Genomic DNA, 18951 nt, shown 5'->3' with positions numbered 1-18951 from the left:
TATACTAAGCACTGGGCTAAGTGTTGGGAATATTAAATCAAAAAAACCCAGCCCTGCTTTTGTGGAGCTCACCGTTTAATGGGGAAGCAACATATATACAAACAAGACATAGACATGAAGACATGGACAGAATCACCAACAGGAAGGCATTAGCCTTAAGGGAAATCTGGAAAGGCTTTCTACAGTGTAGAAAGTGAGATTTTAACTGGAACTTGAAGGAAGCCAGGAGGGCAGAATAAGGAGATAAGGAGAGGATTCGAGGCCTGGGAGGACAGGCCAGTGAAAATGCCTCAAAGAGGAAGAGGAAAGGTGCGTATGATGAGGGAAACAAGAAGAAGTCCAATATCATGGGATCCCAGGACATGTGGGGGATGGGGGAAAGAGGGAAGGGAAGAAGATGTAAGGAGATGTAGATCCTAGAGGTGATTAGGGAGTACTGGGGTTATAATAGGGGAGTTGTTTTTAGACATGCCGTTGTGTCTTTTGTGAAGATGATATGAGAAGGCAGGGTAAAATGTCCCTCAGAACCTCAACAGAAGGAACAGAACACTGTCCTTAAAGTTAACAGAATGTTAACATTCTGTACAAAGTCCAAAGGCTCATTTAAAGTGAAGATAGATCAGCAAATCAGATCTATCCGTGTTCTTAGATTTGATGATAGAGGGAGAAGGGAAAGAGGGAGAGAGGGGAGGAAGAAAGGAAGGAGGGAAGAAAAGGAAGGAAGAAGAGAAGGAAGGGGGGCGGCTAGGTGGCGCAGTGGATAGAGCACTGGCCCTGGAGTCAGGAGGACCTGGGTTCAAATTCCATCTCAGACACTTAATAATGACCCAGCTGTGTGACCTTGGGCAAGCCACTTAACCCCATTTGCCTTGCAAAAACCTAAAAAAAAAAAGAAGGGAGAAAAGAAGGAGGGAAGGAAGAAAAGGAGGGAAGGAAGAAAAGGAGGGAAGGAAGAAAAAGAGGAAGAAAATATGCACTTATTCAATGTCTATTCTCTCATTTACTCCTCACAATAAGCCTAGGAGGCAGGTGCTATTGCTATTATTGTCACCCCCATTTTGCACTTGGGGAAACTGAGACAAATAGAAGTTGGGTAACTTTCCCATTGTCGGATAGTTAGTAATGTTTGAAGTCAAATTCGATTTCTTGACTCTAGACCCAAAGCACTATCTGCTACATCTGGGAAAGGCTGAACAGTCTCATAAATTATTTCACTCTCCCTTCCCCTCCCTTCACCCATATCTCCCTGTTTAGTCTCCAATTACCCATCCAGTAGCAGCCTTGGGAAAGACTGACTTGGCTGTAACCTTCCTCACCTGGCTATTGTGAAATAGGCTTAGGAAACCTGAACTCACCTGAAAAGTGTGAGTCTTTGTCAAATGGCCTTATCTTAATTGATGTGAATGGTTTCTCACTTAGGCCCATTTACCAACACTTATGCATCTCTGTAAATGAGTCAGATTAATTTTAGTGTTTATTTAATTTTGACATTCAAGTCCTTGTGTGAGTATGTATGTGTATCATAGATTCAATCTTCTGAAGAGATCACATTTAATAGAATATTTCACATTTTAAGGGCTTTAGGGCTAAGAAGACACCAACAACCTGGCCCTTTCCTACCTTTCCTTTTATACCCTTCTTTCTTCCTACACACTCTCTTGTGAGGTCATACTGGCTACTTCTTGTCCCTTGCAGAAGACCTTGCATCTCCCACCTCCCAGCCTTTGCAGGCTGGAATCCACTCCTTCACCCTGTACTCATTCCCTTCTGAAATTTCTATTTTCCTTCCAAACTCAGCTCAAGTTTCACCTTCTTTTACAGGAAGTTGTTTACAATCCTCCTAGTGCCTAAGGCCTCCCTCCCAGAATGACTTAGATTTTTTCTCCTATATCCTCTATGTACTTCTATAAACAATTTCTTTTCTTCCATTAGAATGTAAGCTCTTTGAGGACAAGGTCCATTCCTCCTTTTTTGTCGGTATCTGCCAAGAGGCAAGTTAGCAATATTTAAACACTTGTGGATTAGTCTAAAGATTGGTTGACTCAAACTCTGAGAAAAACACGTAGCTCAAGAGCTGGAAGGGGCCTCTGGGTTCACACATGGAAACTGAGCCTGAGGTTAAAAGTGAATTGAATTGAGTCAGTCTTAAATCAGAAACAGGATTTGAACCTAGATTCTCTGCCTCTAGATTCCATGGCCTTTCCAATAAACCTTGGTGCCTCCTGGGATTAAGGGACATCCCCAAAGTTGCTCACTTGGGAAGAGACACCAAAAAGATTCCTGACTCCCAGGCTGAAACTTTCTGGTTTCTGTGTCCATATAACTTTTGGCAAAGTTTCTACAACTTTGCCCCCAGACAATAAGAACCACAATAAATCAGAGAATCTGAAGCCAAATCACTCTCTGCACATTTCATTTTACCCAGTTTATAGCCAAAAAGAGCAAGACCTAAAGACATGGACAGGGATTAGGAAAAGAGCCCAGGAGTCTAGGCTTCCAACCCAGAGCCAACCTTTTTAGTGCTCCACTCCAAGACCCTTGTAGCAATTTGGACACTCTTTATCTTTGAAATACAAGTTTTAATTTATGTTCCTGAAATATCTAATGTCATATTTTAAGAAGATAAAGGATAAAGGCAAATATACTTTAAACTTGGACACTTGTCATGTCACCAGGCCCAAGTCATCCCCCCTATTTGTGTAATATTTATGGCATGCCAGTTGTCAGGAAGTAAAAAAAAAATCTTCTTTCTTAGATTTCTGCAGGAAGGAAACTTCACAAAATGGAATTTAATGGCTTCCCTATCCTCCTAAGTAGAAGCCAAATATAGATTTGTAAATATGCTTAGTAGTAGTTTCCAATTTTCCCTTATAGATAATAACTTGCCAAACCTGAATATGATTTACTGAATATTCATATGCCAAATAACTGAATTTATAGGCCTAATTCCTGCAAAAGTAGGCAAATGGATTTTCTGATAATAAATTTAAGTTTTTAGTTAGACTAAAACTGGCTTTTTGAAACTAAAAAAATAAACTTGGGAAGCTAGGAGGCACAGTGGATAGAATGCTGGGCTTAGGGTCAGCAGGATTCCTCTCTCCAAGTTCGAATCTGGTTCCAAACACTAGCTGTGGGACCTTGGACATGTCACTTAACCCAGTTTGTCTCAGTTTCTTCATCTGTAAAATGAGTTGGAGAAGAAATGGCAAACCACTCTAGTATCTCTTCCAAAAAAATCCAACTGGAGTCATGAAAAGTCTGACATAGCTAAACAACCAAAACACTTAAATACCTTTTGACTTGATTCTCTCATTTACTAAGAAAGAAATTCTTTCTAAACAAGGTTTGCTGTCATTTTCTCTTCCCACCAGAATGAAGAGATAAAAGTAACCTCCAAGGGATCGGGGTATGAATGATGGAAAAAAAAAAAACCAAAAAACTATCTGTTCTTTCTAGTTTATCCCTGTATCAAATTAAGATAATATATTTTGAAAATCTGGTTCTTTCTGCATGCATTTTATAAGGGGCAAACCAATTCTTCTTGGCCAAATACACAGAGAAAGAGGCACACCCTGTCATCTCCCTATCATAATCAATGTTGTAATGTTCTAAGACCCACTAACATGCCAGGCCATAAAACCAGGTGGAATTAGATTTTAAATGCCGATGTCTTCACTGCTTTTGTAGGTCAGGCTAGCTTACTGCAGGGATCCACTTATCGAGGTTTCAGGTCCTGAAGGTCAGATTTCAAATACCAGCCAGCTCATTCATCACTCTCCTAAACAGTACTCTGGAGCTTACAGCATCCTTTTTTCACCAAGTCTCTGTAACCCAACTAGTGGTAATGTCACAGGATTCTAGAATTAAAACTAGGAAGGATCTCAGAGGGCCAGCAAGTCCAACCCTCTCATTTTTCAGATGAGGAAACTGAGGCCAGAGAAGAACCATTTCCAGTAAGATGAAGCAGAGGTGAGCTCTATGCATCTTCCACTGTCCTACAGTGCCAACGTCACATAAAAGAAAGTAGAAGCTTGGAATGGGGAAGGTTTGTGGCAGGTCAATCCAGCTCTAAGCTGAATGTTCTCTCTGCCATAGCATACTACATTTTAAAGGCTATATAATAGTATTATGAAATCTGAATCCAATTAGGTTCTGTTAAATAAGGGAAGCAGCTTGTTCTCCAGACTTTCTCATATGCCCCTAGAATTCACTGTTCTATAACCATGTAACATTTCTTTCACCTGGCAAACACTAGACATGGTTCTTTCCCCAGAGAGCTCAGGTAAGTCACATGCAAGCCCCATTTCTTTCAGGGAGGCCTTGGTCATTGATACGCTTATTCTTCTTGGCAGAAAGCTATTTTTCCTCCAAGAAACTCTTCCCAGGAACCATAAAAATTTCCCTGACAGTTGGAAACTATTGAAGACACATGGCAGCTGAGCTCTCCGACTAAAGCCTAGAATTACATTCAGGCTGTGGGTGGCGGATGCTGGGGGAACTGGCATTCACTTTCTGGTTAGAGGGGCATGGCTGACAGAGAGAGAAAAATACCAGAGAAGAAAAGATGAGAGGGAGGCAGGAAGACCATGGCTTCAAGAGCATTCCCATAGGTAAGGCTTATCTAGCCAGCAGGAACATTGATAAAGTTCCCGTTACATGAAAAACTGTCTTATAGACCCACAATGAGTTATACAGAATGGTAGGCAGATGATAGTTTCATAAAAACAACAGGCCAGCAGAAACGAATGAATATAAATACGGAGAATTGCAATATAAAATATGTTTGTGGGTTCTCTTTCTCTTTTTCCTTCCTCTCTCCCTTCCATTCTTCCTTCTCCCTTCTTTCTTTCCTTCCTTCCTTTCAATATGTCTGAGTCCTTCCTTCCTTCCTCCTAATATGTTTGAATTCTTTCCTTTGCTTATTCTTTCTTTTCTTTTCCTCTTTTTCTCACTTAAAAAAACAGTCAAAAACAGGTTTCTAGCAGAAGAATTTAACTAAAGGATATATGCATCATGGCAACAAATGCAAGAACATTAAAGGTGATGAGGGCAGGAAAAAGAGTCAAATGATTCTGTACCAATAACTGAATTGGTTCACAGAGGCAGAAAAAATGATAATCCCTCATATTATGAACTTAAATCTCACCTGCAGAGACTCAACTGAAGAAACATTAATAAAGCAAAATGTCAGCAGGTATTTCTACCTAGCTTGCTTCTTTAAACATTGGAAATAAGGCAAAAGGGAGATGGCCAAAGACCAAATAGGAAATTCTGATTTTGATTTTCAGTAAATGCTTCTACTGGGTACTAATTATTCCTCTAAACTTTTGTGACTTAATTCTTTCCTGAGGAGCAAGTCACTTAATTCAGAATCAGAGACTTTTAGAGAGGATGATACCTAGATCATTGAGAATCCCCTTTCCCTTATTTTACAGACATATAGAAATAGACCTGGGGGGGAGGGGAGTAACTTGACTAAAGTAAGGGTGACCTAGTCTAGGATTAGAAGGCAGATTTAATAGGTCAGTAAATCAATGAGTCAACCAGAATTTATTGGTTACCTATGTTGGTGTACTGTCAGGCCCTAGACTTACAAATGCTTGGTTTGCATGGGTAGTGCAGCCAAGAGAATGGGAAGCAAGCTGATCGCCAAGCCCCGATCCGACCCCTCTCTTCTCTCTCATCGTCTGGGTGAAAGCTGCCAGCCCTTAGTGCTGCGTTTCTTGTTCCTCTATGTGATGATTGCCTTCCCAGAACTTAGCAATGTTTGAGCTAATTCCCAAGGCGCTAAATTCATGGCCTTCTTATACATTGTGATGCTTTGGAGGGCTGTGATGGAAGTCATTGGGTCTCGGAGTCAGAAAATGGTACTGAGTTCATTGAAGATGAAATATGTCTTCTAAGAGGCAGCTGGGTGGCACTGTGGATTCAGCACCACCTGTCCAAAGTCAAGAAAACCCGAGTTCAAATCTGACCTCGGACACTGACTAGAAGTGTGGCTCTGCAGTGAATCACTTAGATGCTGTGTGCCTCAGTTTCCTCAACTGTAAAATGGGGATAATAAAAGCACCTCCCTTCCAGGGTTGTTGTGAGAGTCTAAACAGGGCCTGGTCCATATTGGCACTATTATTACAAGAATTATTATTCTCTGGCGATGGGGAGAAAACCCTACTTTCCCTGCAATTAGCCATACTCATGGATCCTCCATTGCATTTTTGCAGGAGACCTCAACCTGTCTGGGGACACAATGGGACAGAATCATGCCAGAATGGTGACTAATGAATTTCGCCTGGCCCTTTTCAGCTTCCCGTCATGGTCAAAGCCAAGTCACCCTTGGTATCTTAAACACTGTTATCTCTCTCAATGGTGCTTAAGGCATGCAAAGCATCTGCAAGAGTCTTCCTAAGGGCTCAGGTAAACACCATTATGAATACTGAACATTTTTCAGGCCCTTCTTCTTAGCTAGCATCTGCAGGCTACTTTCACCACCAGCACACATCCAAGTCTTCAATAACTCTGGCCTCAAAACACTCATCAAATACAGCAAAATACTCATCAAAGATAAGAAATTCCCGGCCTAGCTTAAAACAAAAGGCGCCAGCAGCCAACTCAATTATAGGGGCTTTGTGACCTTTCTAGAAGCCCAATTCAAATAAGTGAAATTTTTTGGTCTGAGCTCAAAATAGTTGAATGTTCAACTGTAAATAGAAGGAGATAAGATCATTTCAAGAACAATACTGGTCAGCATGACAGAAAGGATGCCTCAAGTCAGAACAGAGAGGATGTTAAAATAGTTTAAATATGGGACATTTCTATTCAACTATTTCTAAAATAACAGTTATGAATGCCTTAAATATTCTACCCAGTCAATAAGCATTTACTAAGCTCCTACAATTTGCCAGACACTATGCTAAGGACTGGGAGCTACAAAAAGAGACAAAAGTCAGTCCCTATGGGGAAGAACTCACAATCTATTGAGGGAGAAAACAAGTAAGTACAAGTAAACTAGGTGCAGAAGTAGAAGTATTTCAGAGGGCAGGTGGATTTTAGCTGAGATTTAAAAGAATCTAGGGAAGCCAGTGGTGTAGCTAAGGAGGGGAGAGCATTCAAACACGAGGGACCCACACCCAGAGAAAATGATGGGAGCTGAGACATGGGGGTTTTGTTCATGCAACAGCTAGGAGCCCAGCATCACCGGGTCAAAGAGAACATGGGTGGGGGGGAGTAAGGTGTGATGTTGTTTGTCCTTCATTTTCAAAGAAGATCATGACATCAGGGAGGTGGTACCACAAAGAGCAGCTAAATGGATTTTTTTTGGTGGGGGGGGGGGGGGGCTGTGCTAAGTCCCCAGCCTCACTTTCTCCTCCAGAGCCATCTGGGTCCAGTAGACAAATAGGAATCAGAAAAACTGGAGATGACCCTGAATATGAAGCCGTCAGGGAGAAGTGACTTGCCCAAGATCACACAGCTATTAAGTGTTTGAAGCCAGATTTGAACTCAGGTCCGCCTGACTTCTGTGCAGGTATTCTACCCACTATCTACCCCAGAATGAGGTGCAAGGAAACTGGAAAGGCAGAAGGGTGCAGGTTATAAAGGGCTTTGAATGACAGAGCATTTTATATTTGATCTTGGAAGTGATAGGGAGCCACTAGAGATTACTGAGTAGGTGAGATGGCACATGGTGGTGGTCGTGCGGTTTTGACTTACCTCCATGTACTCTGATCTACAACAGTGGCATTCTGGAGGCTCCTATGACAGGCCCTGTCCATCCTGTCTGTCTCTCATTCTGGAATGCCCTAAACTCTGCTTCCTGGACATTGTTTCTCCCTTTTGAATGTAAATTCCTCAAGGGCAGGGACCAGGCCTTTATTCCCACGTGTCTAAAGCTTACCCACTGACAAGTCATTTTGTCCTTGTGGATACTCCAACTAGCAATGAAGTTCTTAAGCTTTCCTTAAATTAGTATATAATTAAAGGAACAGAGTATTTATTAAGTGCTTACTGTATACAAAGCACAAATAGTCTATTTGCCTAGAAAACAATGCAAATAGAAAAATCAGTCTTTTTGCCTAAAAAATTTGATACAAATAGAAAAGTGAGACAGTCTACATTCCAGTGAGAAAAACAACACATTTTAACTTGTAAAGTCAGACAGAAAAGGTCCCAATACCCATTAGGGGGCAGCAGCAAAGAAGATGGCAATCTCTCTTCTTTAATGCTGTTTCTACAAATAAAATCATATCCATTTCTGAGAAGGACCCATTGGACTCCTATTTGGTGACAAGAGTTTTCTTTTCTGAATCTTCAATAGATGTGGCTAAAACCCCTTCAGGAGCAAGTCCAGACTGCATCTCTATAGGGCTTGCTTCCTACCATGAGGGCTGAGGGCACTAGACGGAAGCCTGGCTACTCCCAGGGCTCTTGGGTTCAGTGTTCTGGAGCAAGCTAACTTGGTAGATTTTTCTGGAGATTGTTCTCCTCAGTTCCATGTTTAGAGAACTCTGCATTATCCTCATCCCATAGGTAGGACATCAGTGGAGGAAATTAATCCATACTATCTGTTTATGCTGTCAGTGTAAGAGTTTATCATTAACTTTGTTTTCATTAAATTTAAATTTTTCAGTTAGACTAAAACTATTTTAAACTAAAAAAATTTAAAACTAGCTTGGAAAGCCAGGGGGCACAGCGGATAAAGCTCTGGACCTAGGATCAGAAGGACTCCTTTTCCTGAGTTCAAATCTGGCCGCAGACTCTTATTTAGTAGCTTGTGCCCTCGGGCAAGTCACTTAACCCTGTTTGCCTTAGTTTCTTCATCTATAAAATGAGTTGGAAGATGAAATGGCAAACTACTCCAGTATCACTGCCAAGAAAACCCCAAATGGGGTCATGAAGAGTCTGACACAACTGAAATGACTGAAAAACTTAATGAACTTTCCCCTTTGGGATACAACCAAAGTTTTAACAGTTTAACAGCTGGAACACATCAGGAGTAGAGGCTTCTGACTTTTGCTTAAACACATATAATTACATTCCTCTCCACAGCCCCTCCTCCAATAAATATCTCTCCACAAAGCCAGGAAATCATACTATCTCATAGGAAACCAACAAATAACATAGAAACATTAAATGTATCATTCTCTTCCAATCTTTATTTATAACTTTTACTTAACTGCTAAAACTGTTTAAAATCCTCTAATAAAAGAAGTGATGTTTCCTTGGAGATAGTACAGTTACATTTTCTTAAGTAAAAAAACAATCACCAGTGGTTTCAATGTTTAGCATTGTCACACTAGGATATTTTGGAACAGATCAAATTGAATTTAACGTTTTTGTTTTTCTTTTTAAAATTCCAATGGGGTTGTTGAAATCTAAAATTAATTTCTAGCATAGCTTCATGGAGAAGGCAAAAGAGAAAGTTTAACCAATTTTTATTCTTTTGTTCAATATAGAAAGGCATAACAACAAAGATACAAAATGCCATTTAAACAGAAATTTAATAAGATGATCCATTAAAAAAGGTTCTTATTAACATATGTCACATTGGCCCATGAAGCTGGGGATTATGGAAAGAACACTGTACTTAGTAGCATAGAAGCCGAGTTCAAATCCCCGCTCAGTTATTCCCTCTACTACTCACGTGACCTTGAACAAAGCATAAATCATGATTTTGAACTCTATAAAATAAGGATATTGGACCAATTTTTTGAGGTGACCTATCTCTGGATCTGGGATCCTATGATATGTGGCCTTATTTGAGAAGAACCTTATATTCAGGAGTCACTCACTATAACTTAGCAAGAGGGAGGATCTAAGAACTGATCTTCCTTTGGTTAAGGATTTTAGAATTTTAAACAAGCCATCTCAATTCTATCGACCTGGGACCTTGACTATAAATTAGCTAATTGGCCTAGATCATCTAGAATGTTCCTTTCTCGATCATAGATTCTATGATTTCATATCCTAACTTCCTCCTCTTTGGTCAGCACAGATGATATCTCTTTTGTGAAGTCTTTCCCTCTCACTCTACATCCTGCTGAAGATCCCTTCCTTGGAATACTAGTATCACCTCAGCAAAATGTAAACTCCTTGAGGGTAGTTTTCATTTTAACTTCATTTCCTCAACCACCTAGCATGGTCTTTTATGCAGAAAACATTTAATAAGTGAATTTAACGAAATTTGTTCGCATGCAAATGAAAATGGCTGAACCCATAGTATATGATCCTTCCGTGATACCACATTTGAGGGATGGATGATGAAGAGCCAACATAATAATACCAAACCTTCTGTCTCCAGCACAGAAGAAAGCTGATGCATCAGTTCAGTTGTGTCCTTCTTGAGGCCACATCCCTTTTTAACTTAAATTTTCAAAACAGGGTGCAGCTATTTCTCTAGAGAGGTATGAGATGTTTTCCCGCCAACCTTAAAATGGGTCATGTTGATCAGATGAAGGAACGGTTAGATATGACACTCTTTATGGGGAGTCTGATAAAGTCATCCAGGGCAACATTCCTGCCCCCAGAACCCTGAGTGTTCACAACACTCACATAAGCAGCTATGTAACTGCTTGGTAAGTTCACTGATTTCATTCCAACACAAGAATTATTGGTATTGAGTCCAAAAGTAGAAGCAATTAGATTCAAGCAATATTACCATTCATTTGGGTTGGTCTTCGGTAAAATTTAATTTCAATTTTTAGTTTGGTTTAAATTTGAAAAAAAATGAAGTTAGTTAATGATAGAAGTTACTTGTTTCAAAAAAAATAGTTGCTTGTTTCATTCCATAAATAAAAATAGGAAAGGAAAAAGAAATACAGAGGGGGTGGGGAGAAGGGAAAAGGGAGAAAGGAAAGAAGGAAAAAGAAAAAAGAAAGAAACCAAAAAAAGAAATCACTTTAGGACTGAAGTTATGAGTCATAAGATTTCACAGCTTAATACCTTTAAAGCCAGAAAGTGACATTTTAAAAACTTTAACTTTTCTTTCAAATTAATTTATAGAAAAACCACAAGGACAAAATTAGCCACCTAGCCGCAAACTAACCAAATAGCGGCCAATCAACCAATCTACGTGTTGAAAAAGTGAACATTATATCTAAAGCATCATCCCTTACCTCTTCTTCTTTGTGATGATGAGTACATCATTGAAAAGGAAGAAGTAGACCTGCTGTTTTGAAGTCCTTCGGGAAAAAAGTACAGTGTCTTCTACGTAGGCAGTCAATTCACCCCTTTTGACCAGCCAGCGAGAAGAGGATACTAACGGGAATGGCTAGGGAAAAATGAACAACATCAGTGTGCTGATCCTATCTCAGCACCATCAACAATATGATTTAAAACCAACACTATAGCCAGAGATGCATATTAAGATTACACAAAAAATGTTCTTGTTAAGTATGCGCTATATAAAGTTTTTCAGGAAGAGGACGGTGATGACAACACTATAATAAAATGTGGCCAGTACAGTCTGTCCTCAGAGAGGAGAAGGAGGAAAACAAGGCACAAGGCACAAGCCCTTGTGAATTTTCCAGTACAACCAAAAGCCACTGAGAAAATGTCAGAATCAACTAAAGTGTGATCCAACTATTGACCTAGGACAAGAAAAAATCTAAAAGATAAGCCACTTAAGTCACCCTTGTGGTCATTCTAGCAACCTAATTCTAATAAAAATGTAAAATCTCAAATAGGCACACTGGAGAGAAAAGAGATAAATTAGTTCATACAACTGATAGGTAAAAATTAGAACAGGGATTCCTTAAACATTTTTAAATGTGGTAATGATTTCAGAATTATTGAACACCTTTATAATTTTATATATTCTATCATAGGCATTTAAAAACCTAATTCGGAGAAGGGGTTTCACAGGCTGCCCGAGATTGTCAAAAGCATTCATGGTACAAACCAGGGTAAGAACCACTAAATTAAAATGACAGTCTGCTGTTATTTTGTATGCTAAAAAAAATAGGCCCATGCAATTCTTTTTACTAATGACCAATATAAAAGAAGAAATTCCTTGCTATTCTGCCCATGACATATCCATTTGATTATGTTATTGGGAACACCTGTTCTTAAAATGCAATGGTAGGTTTCCCCATGGGGGCTCAGTCCTTTAATGTAGCATGCCCTCTCTCAGCTACATAAGCCAAGCCTTTTTTTCTTCCAGAATAAACCACTCTATTCATATAAGATAGGCCAGAGCCAGGGAATTACATACTGATAATTCAAAAAATTGGAAAACTCTCAAACCACAGGAAAATTCCAACCACTGAGAACTCATTTCTTAAAACATACAAAAGGTACACTGCCAAAAGAAGCTGATGGGAAGGAGAAGAAGGAAAAAAAATAATAATTTTCTTTAAATAAACAAGAACCCTTAGACAAAAAAAAATATGGATCATCTTAGAAGCAAATGTCACTTTTCAGAGATCCTTGATAGAGATGGTTAAGGGGATAGAAACTGTGGCCTAGGAGAGAAGGTTAGAAAAATTGTGGCTTAGAAAAGAGAAGGCTAAGGGATGGTTTAATATAACAGACAAAGCCTATGAAAAGTTTTGATGAGAGACTAACTAGTTTGGTTGTCTTCTATCTTTTGTGAAGGACTTAAAATTGGATATTAGGAAGGAGCATGGGATTCTTAGGAAAATAAACCTCTGGGATTGGCTACTAAAGGTGAGCTAACTACTTTTCCTGGATAGCTTAGACATTCTTCTGTCTAAGGGCAAGGAGACAAATCAGATAATCCCAAGGTCTCTTCTAGCCAACATACATCAAAGCCTAAAACTGGATTCTGGGTCCAGTTTAAATCTGTTTAGGGATTTCAATTACTAGGACCCTGTGATAGCTGTCTTACCTATAAGAGAAACTCACAGCATGCAAAACCAAGGTCCGTTTGGAGAGCACAGAAATTGAAAAGCAGCATTTAAAAAAAAATCTGAAATCATTCTCCATTTACAAAAAATACATTTTAAATTATAAGGGGGGAAAACAGGCTTCATGATTTCTACTATTACTTGGAGTGAAAAAAATTCCTTCTTAATTATAAATAATTTTCCTTAGTTTGTCAATGTATAGATGAAATTTACTGCTCTAGATGAGAACTTCAAAATGAAAAAATAAAAAGTCAAAATATAACTCTGATGTGTAAAAATATTGATGGATGAAAGCATGCAGCAAATGATGCTTTGTCAAGCAATGGATAGATAGCAAAAAGATTAGTACGAAAACTAATCCACAGTGACCAGTCACAACTGAGATAACAAACTACTATGAGAGACAAAGAGACAAGAGAGAGATTGTTATATATAGTTTAATTTATGAGTCTGGTCCAGCCACTTAATTGAGATAGAAGCTGTGGAAGGTGATATGATTAGTCTAGGTCACTAATTCGAGGGAAACTTTGGTTCACTTAGTCTTTTCAAGTGTGAACAAAGAGATGTAGGAAATAAAATTATGCTAAATATGATTAAATAGCTCCTTTTGGAATGAAGAAAAGGGTCTGGTGGTAACAATAGCTTTCTTTGGATGACTTTCTTTCCTGTTTGTTTCACACTCTAAAGAGGTAGTCTAGGCAGGAAATAATCCATTTCATGGGAGAAGGAAGCAAGGTAGGATATTCAAGCTGTAGCAAAGATCCAAAACCTTCTAAGCCTGAGTCTTCTATTAGTATTTAAATAGAGCCCAAACAGTAGAGTCACAAAGAAACTTGCACAAATGTTCTAAAATGATACTCTGACTCAAATGCAGTTCTTTATAAGGAATTAAGGAAAAATAGGGAAGGCTTTCTGAATTGCTATTACCCTGGAATCTAGCTGTGGGTCCTATAATGGGATCTTTTTTTTTTTAAGGTTTTGTTGTTTTGGGGTTTTTTTTTGCAAGGCAATGGGGTTAAGTGGCTTGCCCAAGACCACACAGCTACATAATTATTAGGAGTCTGAGTTCATATTTGAACTCAGTTCCTCCTGACTCCAGGGCTGGTGCTCTATCCACTGTACCACCTAGCCTCCCCCTATGATGGGATCTTATGGTAGATTTTGGTTTTAGCAAAGATGAAGGGGTCAAAGGATTGCATCTGACTGTCCTGAAAAGTAAAATGGAAAATTTTAGGTTTCAGAAATTTAAAAAAATATATAGCTGATAGAAAATAAACAGTGTATAGGCACAAATTAGTAAAAAAAGAAGGTGAGATCTTGTCTGTCATATTCTGGGGGTGGCTTGCTTGTTTTTAATATAAAAAAGAAAATAAACCACTTTACTGACCAATGTTTATTTAGAATTTTAAAAACTTGGCATATCCCTGTTCCCCTGGGTGATAAAGAGTGGTAAAACAAAAGGCCAGTGGTGATTAATGAAAGGACAGTGGGAAAGAGCTCAAGGGCAACATATTTAAGTTATGGTACCACCACTAATTAACTGAGTGTACTTTATTTTTCTGAGCCTGTTTTCCTATCTATAAAATGAAGCGTTGGATGAAATGATCTAAAATTCCATCACTCTCATTTTTTTGTCCCAAATTTGACATCTCTGGCATTTGAAAAATACCTTTCTGGAAACACTCTTTTCTATCCATTTCCTGAGCAAGGATCTTACTGCTGAACATCACTAATCAGATGTCATCACATCTCTTCTGTTATGACTTTCCAGGTGATTTCCTGGTAATCATTTATAGCCCTTTCTCTGAAAAAGAAATTTTCTATTCCTTGAAGGCTATCAATAGAAAAATCTCAATATTTATTTGAGTTAACCCTCTACAGGAGGCAGAACCAAGATGGCAGAACCATCTGAAGGCAGTTACCCCTATATATTTCCACAGATTTTTTTTAAGCTTTTTTCAAGACAATGGGGTTAAGTGGCTTGCCCAAGGCCACACAACTAGGTCATTATTAAATGTCTGAGGCCGGATTTGAACTCAGGTCCTCCTGACTCCAGGACCAGTGCTCTATCCACTGCACCACCTAGCCACTCCCAGATTCTTAATTAATACTGGTAATGAAGAAAAATATTAAAGCCTATTTTGCATCATTTACCTTGTTAATATATTAGACTACAAATAGAACTGAAGGAGGGTACCTTTATTTTAAATTCTAGCTGGGAATTAATTGTGTACATCATTTCAGTCCGTTCCATTTTCCGTGCCCCTTCATTACACAAACGAACCAACTAGAGAAAAAAGGAAGAAATCAGTGATTAAATATTAACAATATTAACCAAGAAAGTTCATTTTCCCTTTTATGAACAAACTTCTTTTTGAAAATGCTCACTTCATGGAACTCCCATGAGACTCCCCCTCACTACAGAAGAAATCCACTTAACATGTCTAATCTAATTAGATATGGCTATCAAAGATGCTTCTACTCATGAGATAGCAAAGAGAATTCCTAAAAGGAAAAATGGATTTATTCTGGGCAACAGAACTATTTTTTTTCTCCTTACCTCTCACTGAAACAAATGCCCCCCTTTCTCTGTCTTTCTCTTTCTCTCTCTCTCTCTCTCTCTCTGTCCCTGTGTCTGTCTGTCTCTCTCTCTCCCTCAGAGTTTATTTTTATCATTGCAAACATTCTCACTTCTCTCAGCCTTATCCAGATCAATAGAAGTCCCATTGTGAGCCCTTGAAGTCCTTCTTCCATGACCATCACCCAAATATTTCCCATAATTCCCAGCTCCAATCAGTTAATCATTCAACTAAATAATCATGTATTAAGTGCTTACAAGGGACTTGGGGATATAGACAAAAGTCAAACTGTCTTGCTTTCAAGGAGCTTATAATTTTATTGAGGGAAACAACCTCCTGTCCTTCTATTGCTGAGATTTCCAAGAGGTTCCCAAGGGCCACATAGGGACATAGCATATGTCAGCAGGCTCCTGGGGATACCTTGGGAGAGGTATCTCAGAGAGCCCTTCCCCTCAGTCTTCTTTCCTGAGGTAGCCAGGGGTATAGAGCTGTACCTGCCTGACTTCCAAAACAGCCTCAGCCACTTATTGTGTGACCTTGGGCAAGTCACTTTGTCTGCTTCAGTTTCCTCAGCTGTAAAATGGAGATAACAATACCTTCTACCTCCTAAAGTTGTTATAAGGATAAAATGAATTAATATTTTAAAGTGTTTTGCAAACCATGAAGCATTCATAAATGCTCATTATCGTCATTGTTGAATAATGTTGTGTGTTTGAAATGTATGGTTTTTAAGAGTAGGGACAGGCTCCTTTTTCTGTTTGTATCCTAAAACACTTAGGAGAGAACTCAATAAATTTCTCAATGAATCTCTTTTTTTAAAAAATGTTTTGTTTTTAGGTTTTTGTAAGGCCATGAGGTTAACTGACTTGCCCAAGGCCACACAGCTGGGTCATTATTAAGAATGGTTCACACTTGTAGACAAATATATATAGAAGACACATGGCATTCTTGGATGATTTTCTCTTTCTTTGTATCCAATGGATAGAAATGCAAAAAAAGGAAAAATCAAGAGAAAATGCACGGATTCTTCTTGACCATGTCCATATTTCACCTGTAAATGGAAACCAACCAATATTAAGAGAATCAAATCAAGAAACCTATTTATTATTATTATTATTATTTAATACTCAACTTGGCTAGGCATCATACTAAGAGATAGAGGGAACCAAGTCATTTCTTTCAATAGAAGGAACTGAAGTGGACTCTTACCATGGACTTGGGACTCTTCTGGGGCTAGCACAAATGCCAACTCCCAAGACCCTAATATTTTGTCTTTCATTTTCAAAGAAGACCACAATATCAAGGAGGTGATAACATGACAAGCACATGATTGGGATTTGAGTGAGGGGAGCTGCGCTAAGTCCCCAGCCTCACTTTCTCCTCCAGAGTCATCTGGGTCCAGTGGCCAAATATGAATCAAGAAGTCTGGAGATGGCCCTGGATGCAAGACAATCAGTATGAAGTGACTTGTCCAAGATCTCACAGCTAGTAAGTGTCTGAGGCTGGATTCAAACTCCCATCCTCCTGACTCCAAGACCAGTAGCAATAACTCCAAAATATCTCCAGCTTAAGTGTACAAAATCATTAAGGTTTATAAATGACTTTTCTCATGCGTGCTCGCCCATCTCTCACTGTATTTATTTTACAGATGGGGAAACTGAAGCACAGACAGGGTCACACAGTTTGAAAACAGGTTCAGAATCCAGATTATCTGACTTCAAATTCTAAACTTCATTCTATCCCATTTTTGAATGAGAAAGCTCCCTCCTCACATCTTAGAAGATGAGGACAACTCACTGCCCAATATGAATTAAGAAAAGCTTCTATCGCTCTATCACCCGATAAATCCAGACGACCTGACTCCAAATGAACCTGTCTGTGCCCAATGATCAAATATGCTCTCAGGTTTTAAAGAGATATGAGTCACAACCCAGGGTATCAGAGCTCCCCTTGGTCCTCAAACAATCTCCTCCCCTTCACTTGTCCCTTTTCTAATATAGTCCCTCATTAGATGGAATGCTCCTGGAGGTAGGGATTGTCCTCTGTATCCCCAGAGCCCGGTACACAATAGGAGCCTAATAAAAGTTGATTTCTTTCCTTTATCTCTATTAAAGTGTCATTCATCATACTTTTCTAAAAGAAGTCTGTCGACTCTTAAGAGCTTCCAAGGAAGAAAGGGTGATTCCAAGGAAGCACCCCAGTACTTGTCTCCCAAAGCAGAATGTAAGCTCCTCGAGGCCATTATCCATTATCTTTCTGTTTCTGTTCCCCAAGATTAGCACAGTGCCCAAAACTTAGTTGGTGTTTAATAAATGCTTGTTCATGATAAAAAAAAAAAATATGGCTAACCCAGCCTTGGGAGAACAGTGATAGCAAGCCGCATTGTTTGACTTCTGGAATGAAATCATGACATGGACATCTCTTAAAATTCAACAGCCAGGGGGCGGCTAGGTGGCACAGTGAATAGAGCACCGGCTTTGGAGTCAGGAGTACTTGGGTTCAAATCCAACCTCAGACACTTAATACTTACCTAGTCATGTGGCCTTGGGCAAGCTACTTAACCCCATTGCCTTGAAAAATCTTAAAAAAAAAAATCAATAGCCAGTATTCTTTTCCTTCTATCATAATATGGCACCCCTTGGCCCTAAAGACCAGAATTAGGAACACTGGACAAATGTTTCAGAGAGGCAGATTTATAATTGATTTAAGGAAAGATGTCCTGATAATTATAATTACAGTTCTCTTATTTATAACGGGGCTACTTGGGAGACAGTGGGCTTCCTCCCAGAGGTGAGATGCCCATTTTGGGAGGGATTTTGAAGAAGACATCAGAGGCCAGCTACAGGCTGATACTGATGACCCCTGAGATTACTTCCAAATCTCAGGCAGAGAAAAAACACTAGCGAATAAAGCAACCAGGGTTCTCTGGAATGCCTCTAAAAGGACATGGACAGCAAATTTCCGTCCTAAATGGTTTTGACAGTCATCTGACATCAGCCAGTTGGCCAGATCAATTGACCTCTCCTGGCTCCTCCAGCCTCACAAATCTTGAATGTGATTTTCTGACAGAATGCTAAGATTCCTTAGAATTTTTTTTCTTTTTCTCTCCCTCTTCAGGTCATGGCTAGAAACAAACAATCAAACAAAAACCCTTTTAAAATTGATTTATAATGAAATCTCAAAATCTTAATTTTTATTAAGCAGAGCATTTTGAAATGTTTTGTTGGAAGACAATTCAAATTTTCAAGTATTTTTAGGCTTTCTTTAAATTTTTTTCTGCAATAATTATGACTTCTGGCTTGAATAAACACCAAACTATATATTCAAGTCAAGAGAACTGGCATTTGCATCATTTCTGCTCCTGTCTCCTTCCCCTCACCAGAAGTAATTGCTATTTAATATACATATACATATATATTATTTTATTTAATTTATATATATTTGTGTTTAATTATATATATGAACATGCTATTTTCTCCAATAGAATGGAAGTCACTTGAGGGCAGGAATGG

At 39.0% G+C, this 18951-nt stretch overlaps 1 protein-coding gene across 3 annotated transcripts in view; it reads right to left on the bottom strand.

The window, feature by feature from the left end:
* The window catches only part of ARHGEF26 (Rho guanine nucleotide exchange factor 26), a 132256-nt gene that overhangs the window by 29086 nt on the left and 84219 nt on the right, over window positions 1–18951 (bottom strand). For all 3 annotated transcript variants that reach the window (XR_012469297.1, XM_074190784.1, XM_074190783.1), the window contains exons 9-10: window positions 15058–15147; window positions 11109–11263 (exon numbers count right to left, since the gene is read on the bottom strand). Coding sequence is in view for 2 of the 3 variants with exons in the window: in XM_074190784.1 (XP_074046885.1) it covers window positions 11109–11263; window positions 15058–15147 (245 nt within the window). In the remaining variant the exon portion in view is untranslated. The remainder of the gene's footprint in view (window positions 1–11108; window positions 11264–15057; window positions 15148–18951) is intronic.

This window comes from Macrotis lagotis, chromosome 6 (genome assembly GCF_037893015.1).
Source record: "Macrotis lagotis isolate mMagLag1 chromosome 6, bilby.v1.9.chrom.fasta, whole genome shotgun sequence".
Lineage (NCBI taxonomy): Eukaryota > Metazoa > Chordata > Mammalia > Peramelemorphia > Peramelidae > Macrotis > Macrotis lagotis.
Note: the sequence above shows the minus strand (reverse complement) of the source record. Positions and strands in the feature narration are given on the sequence as shown.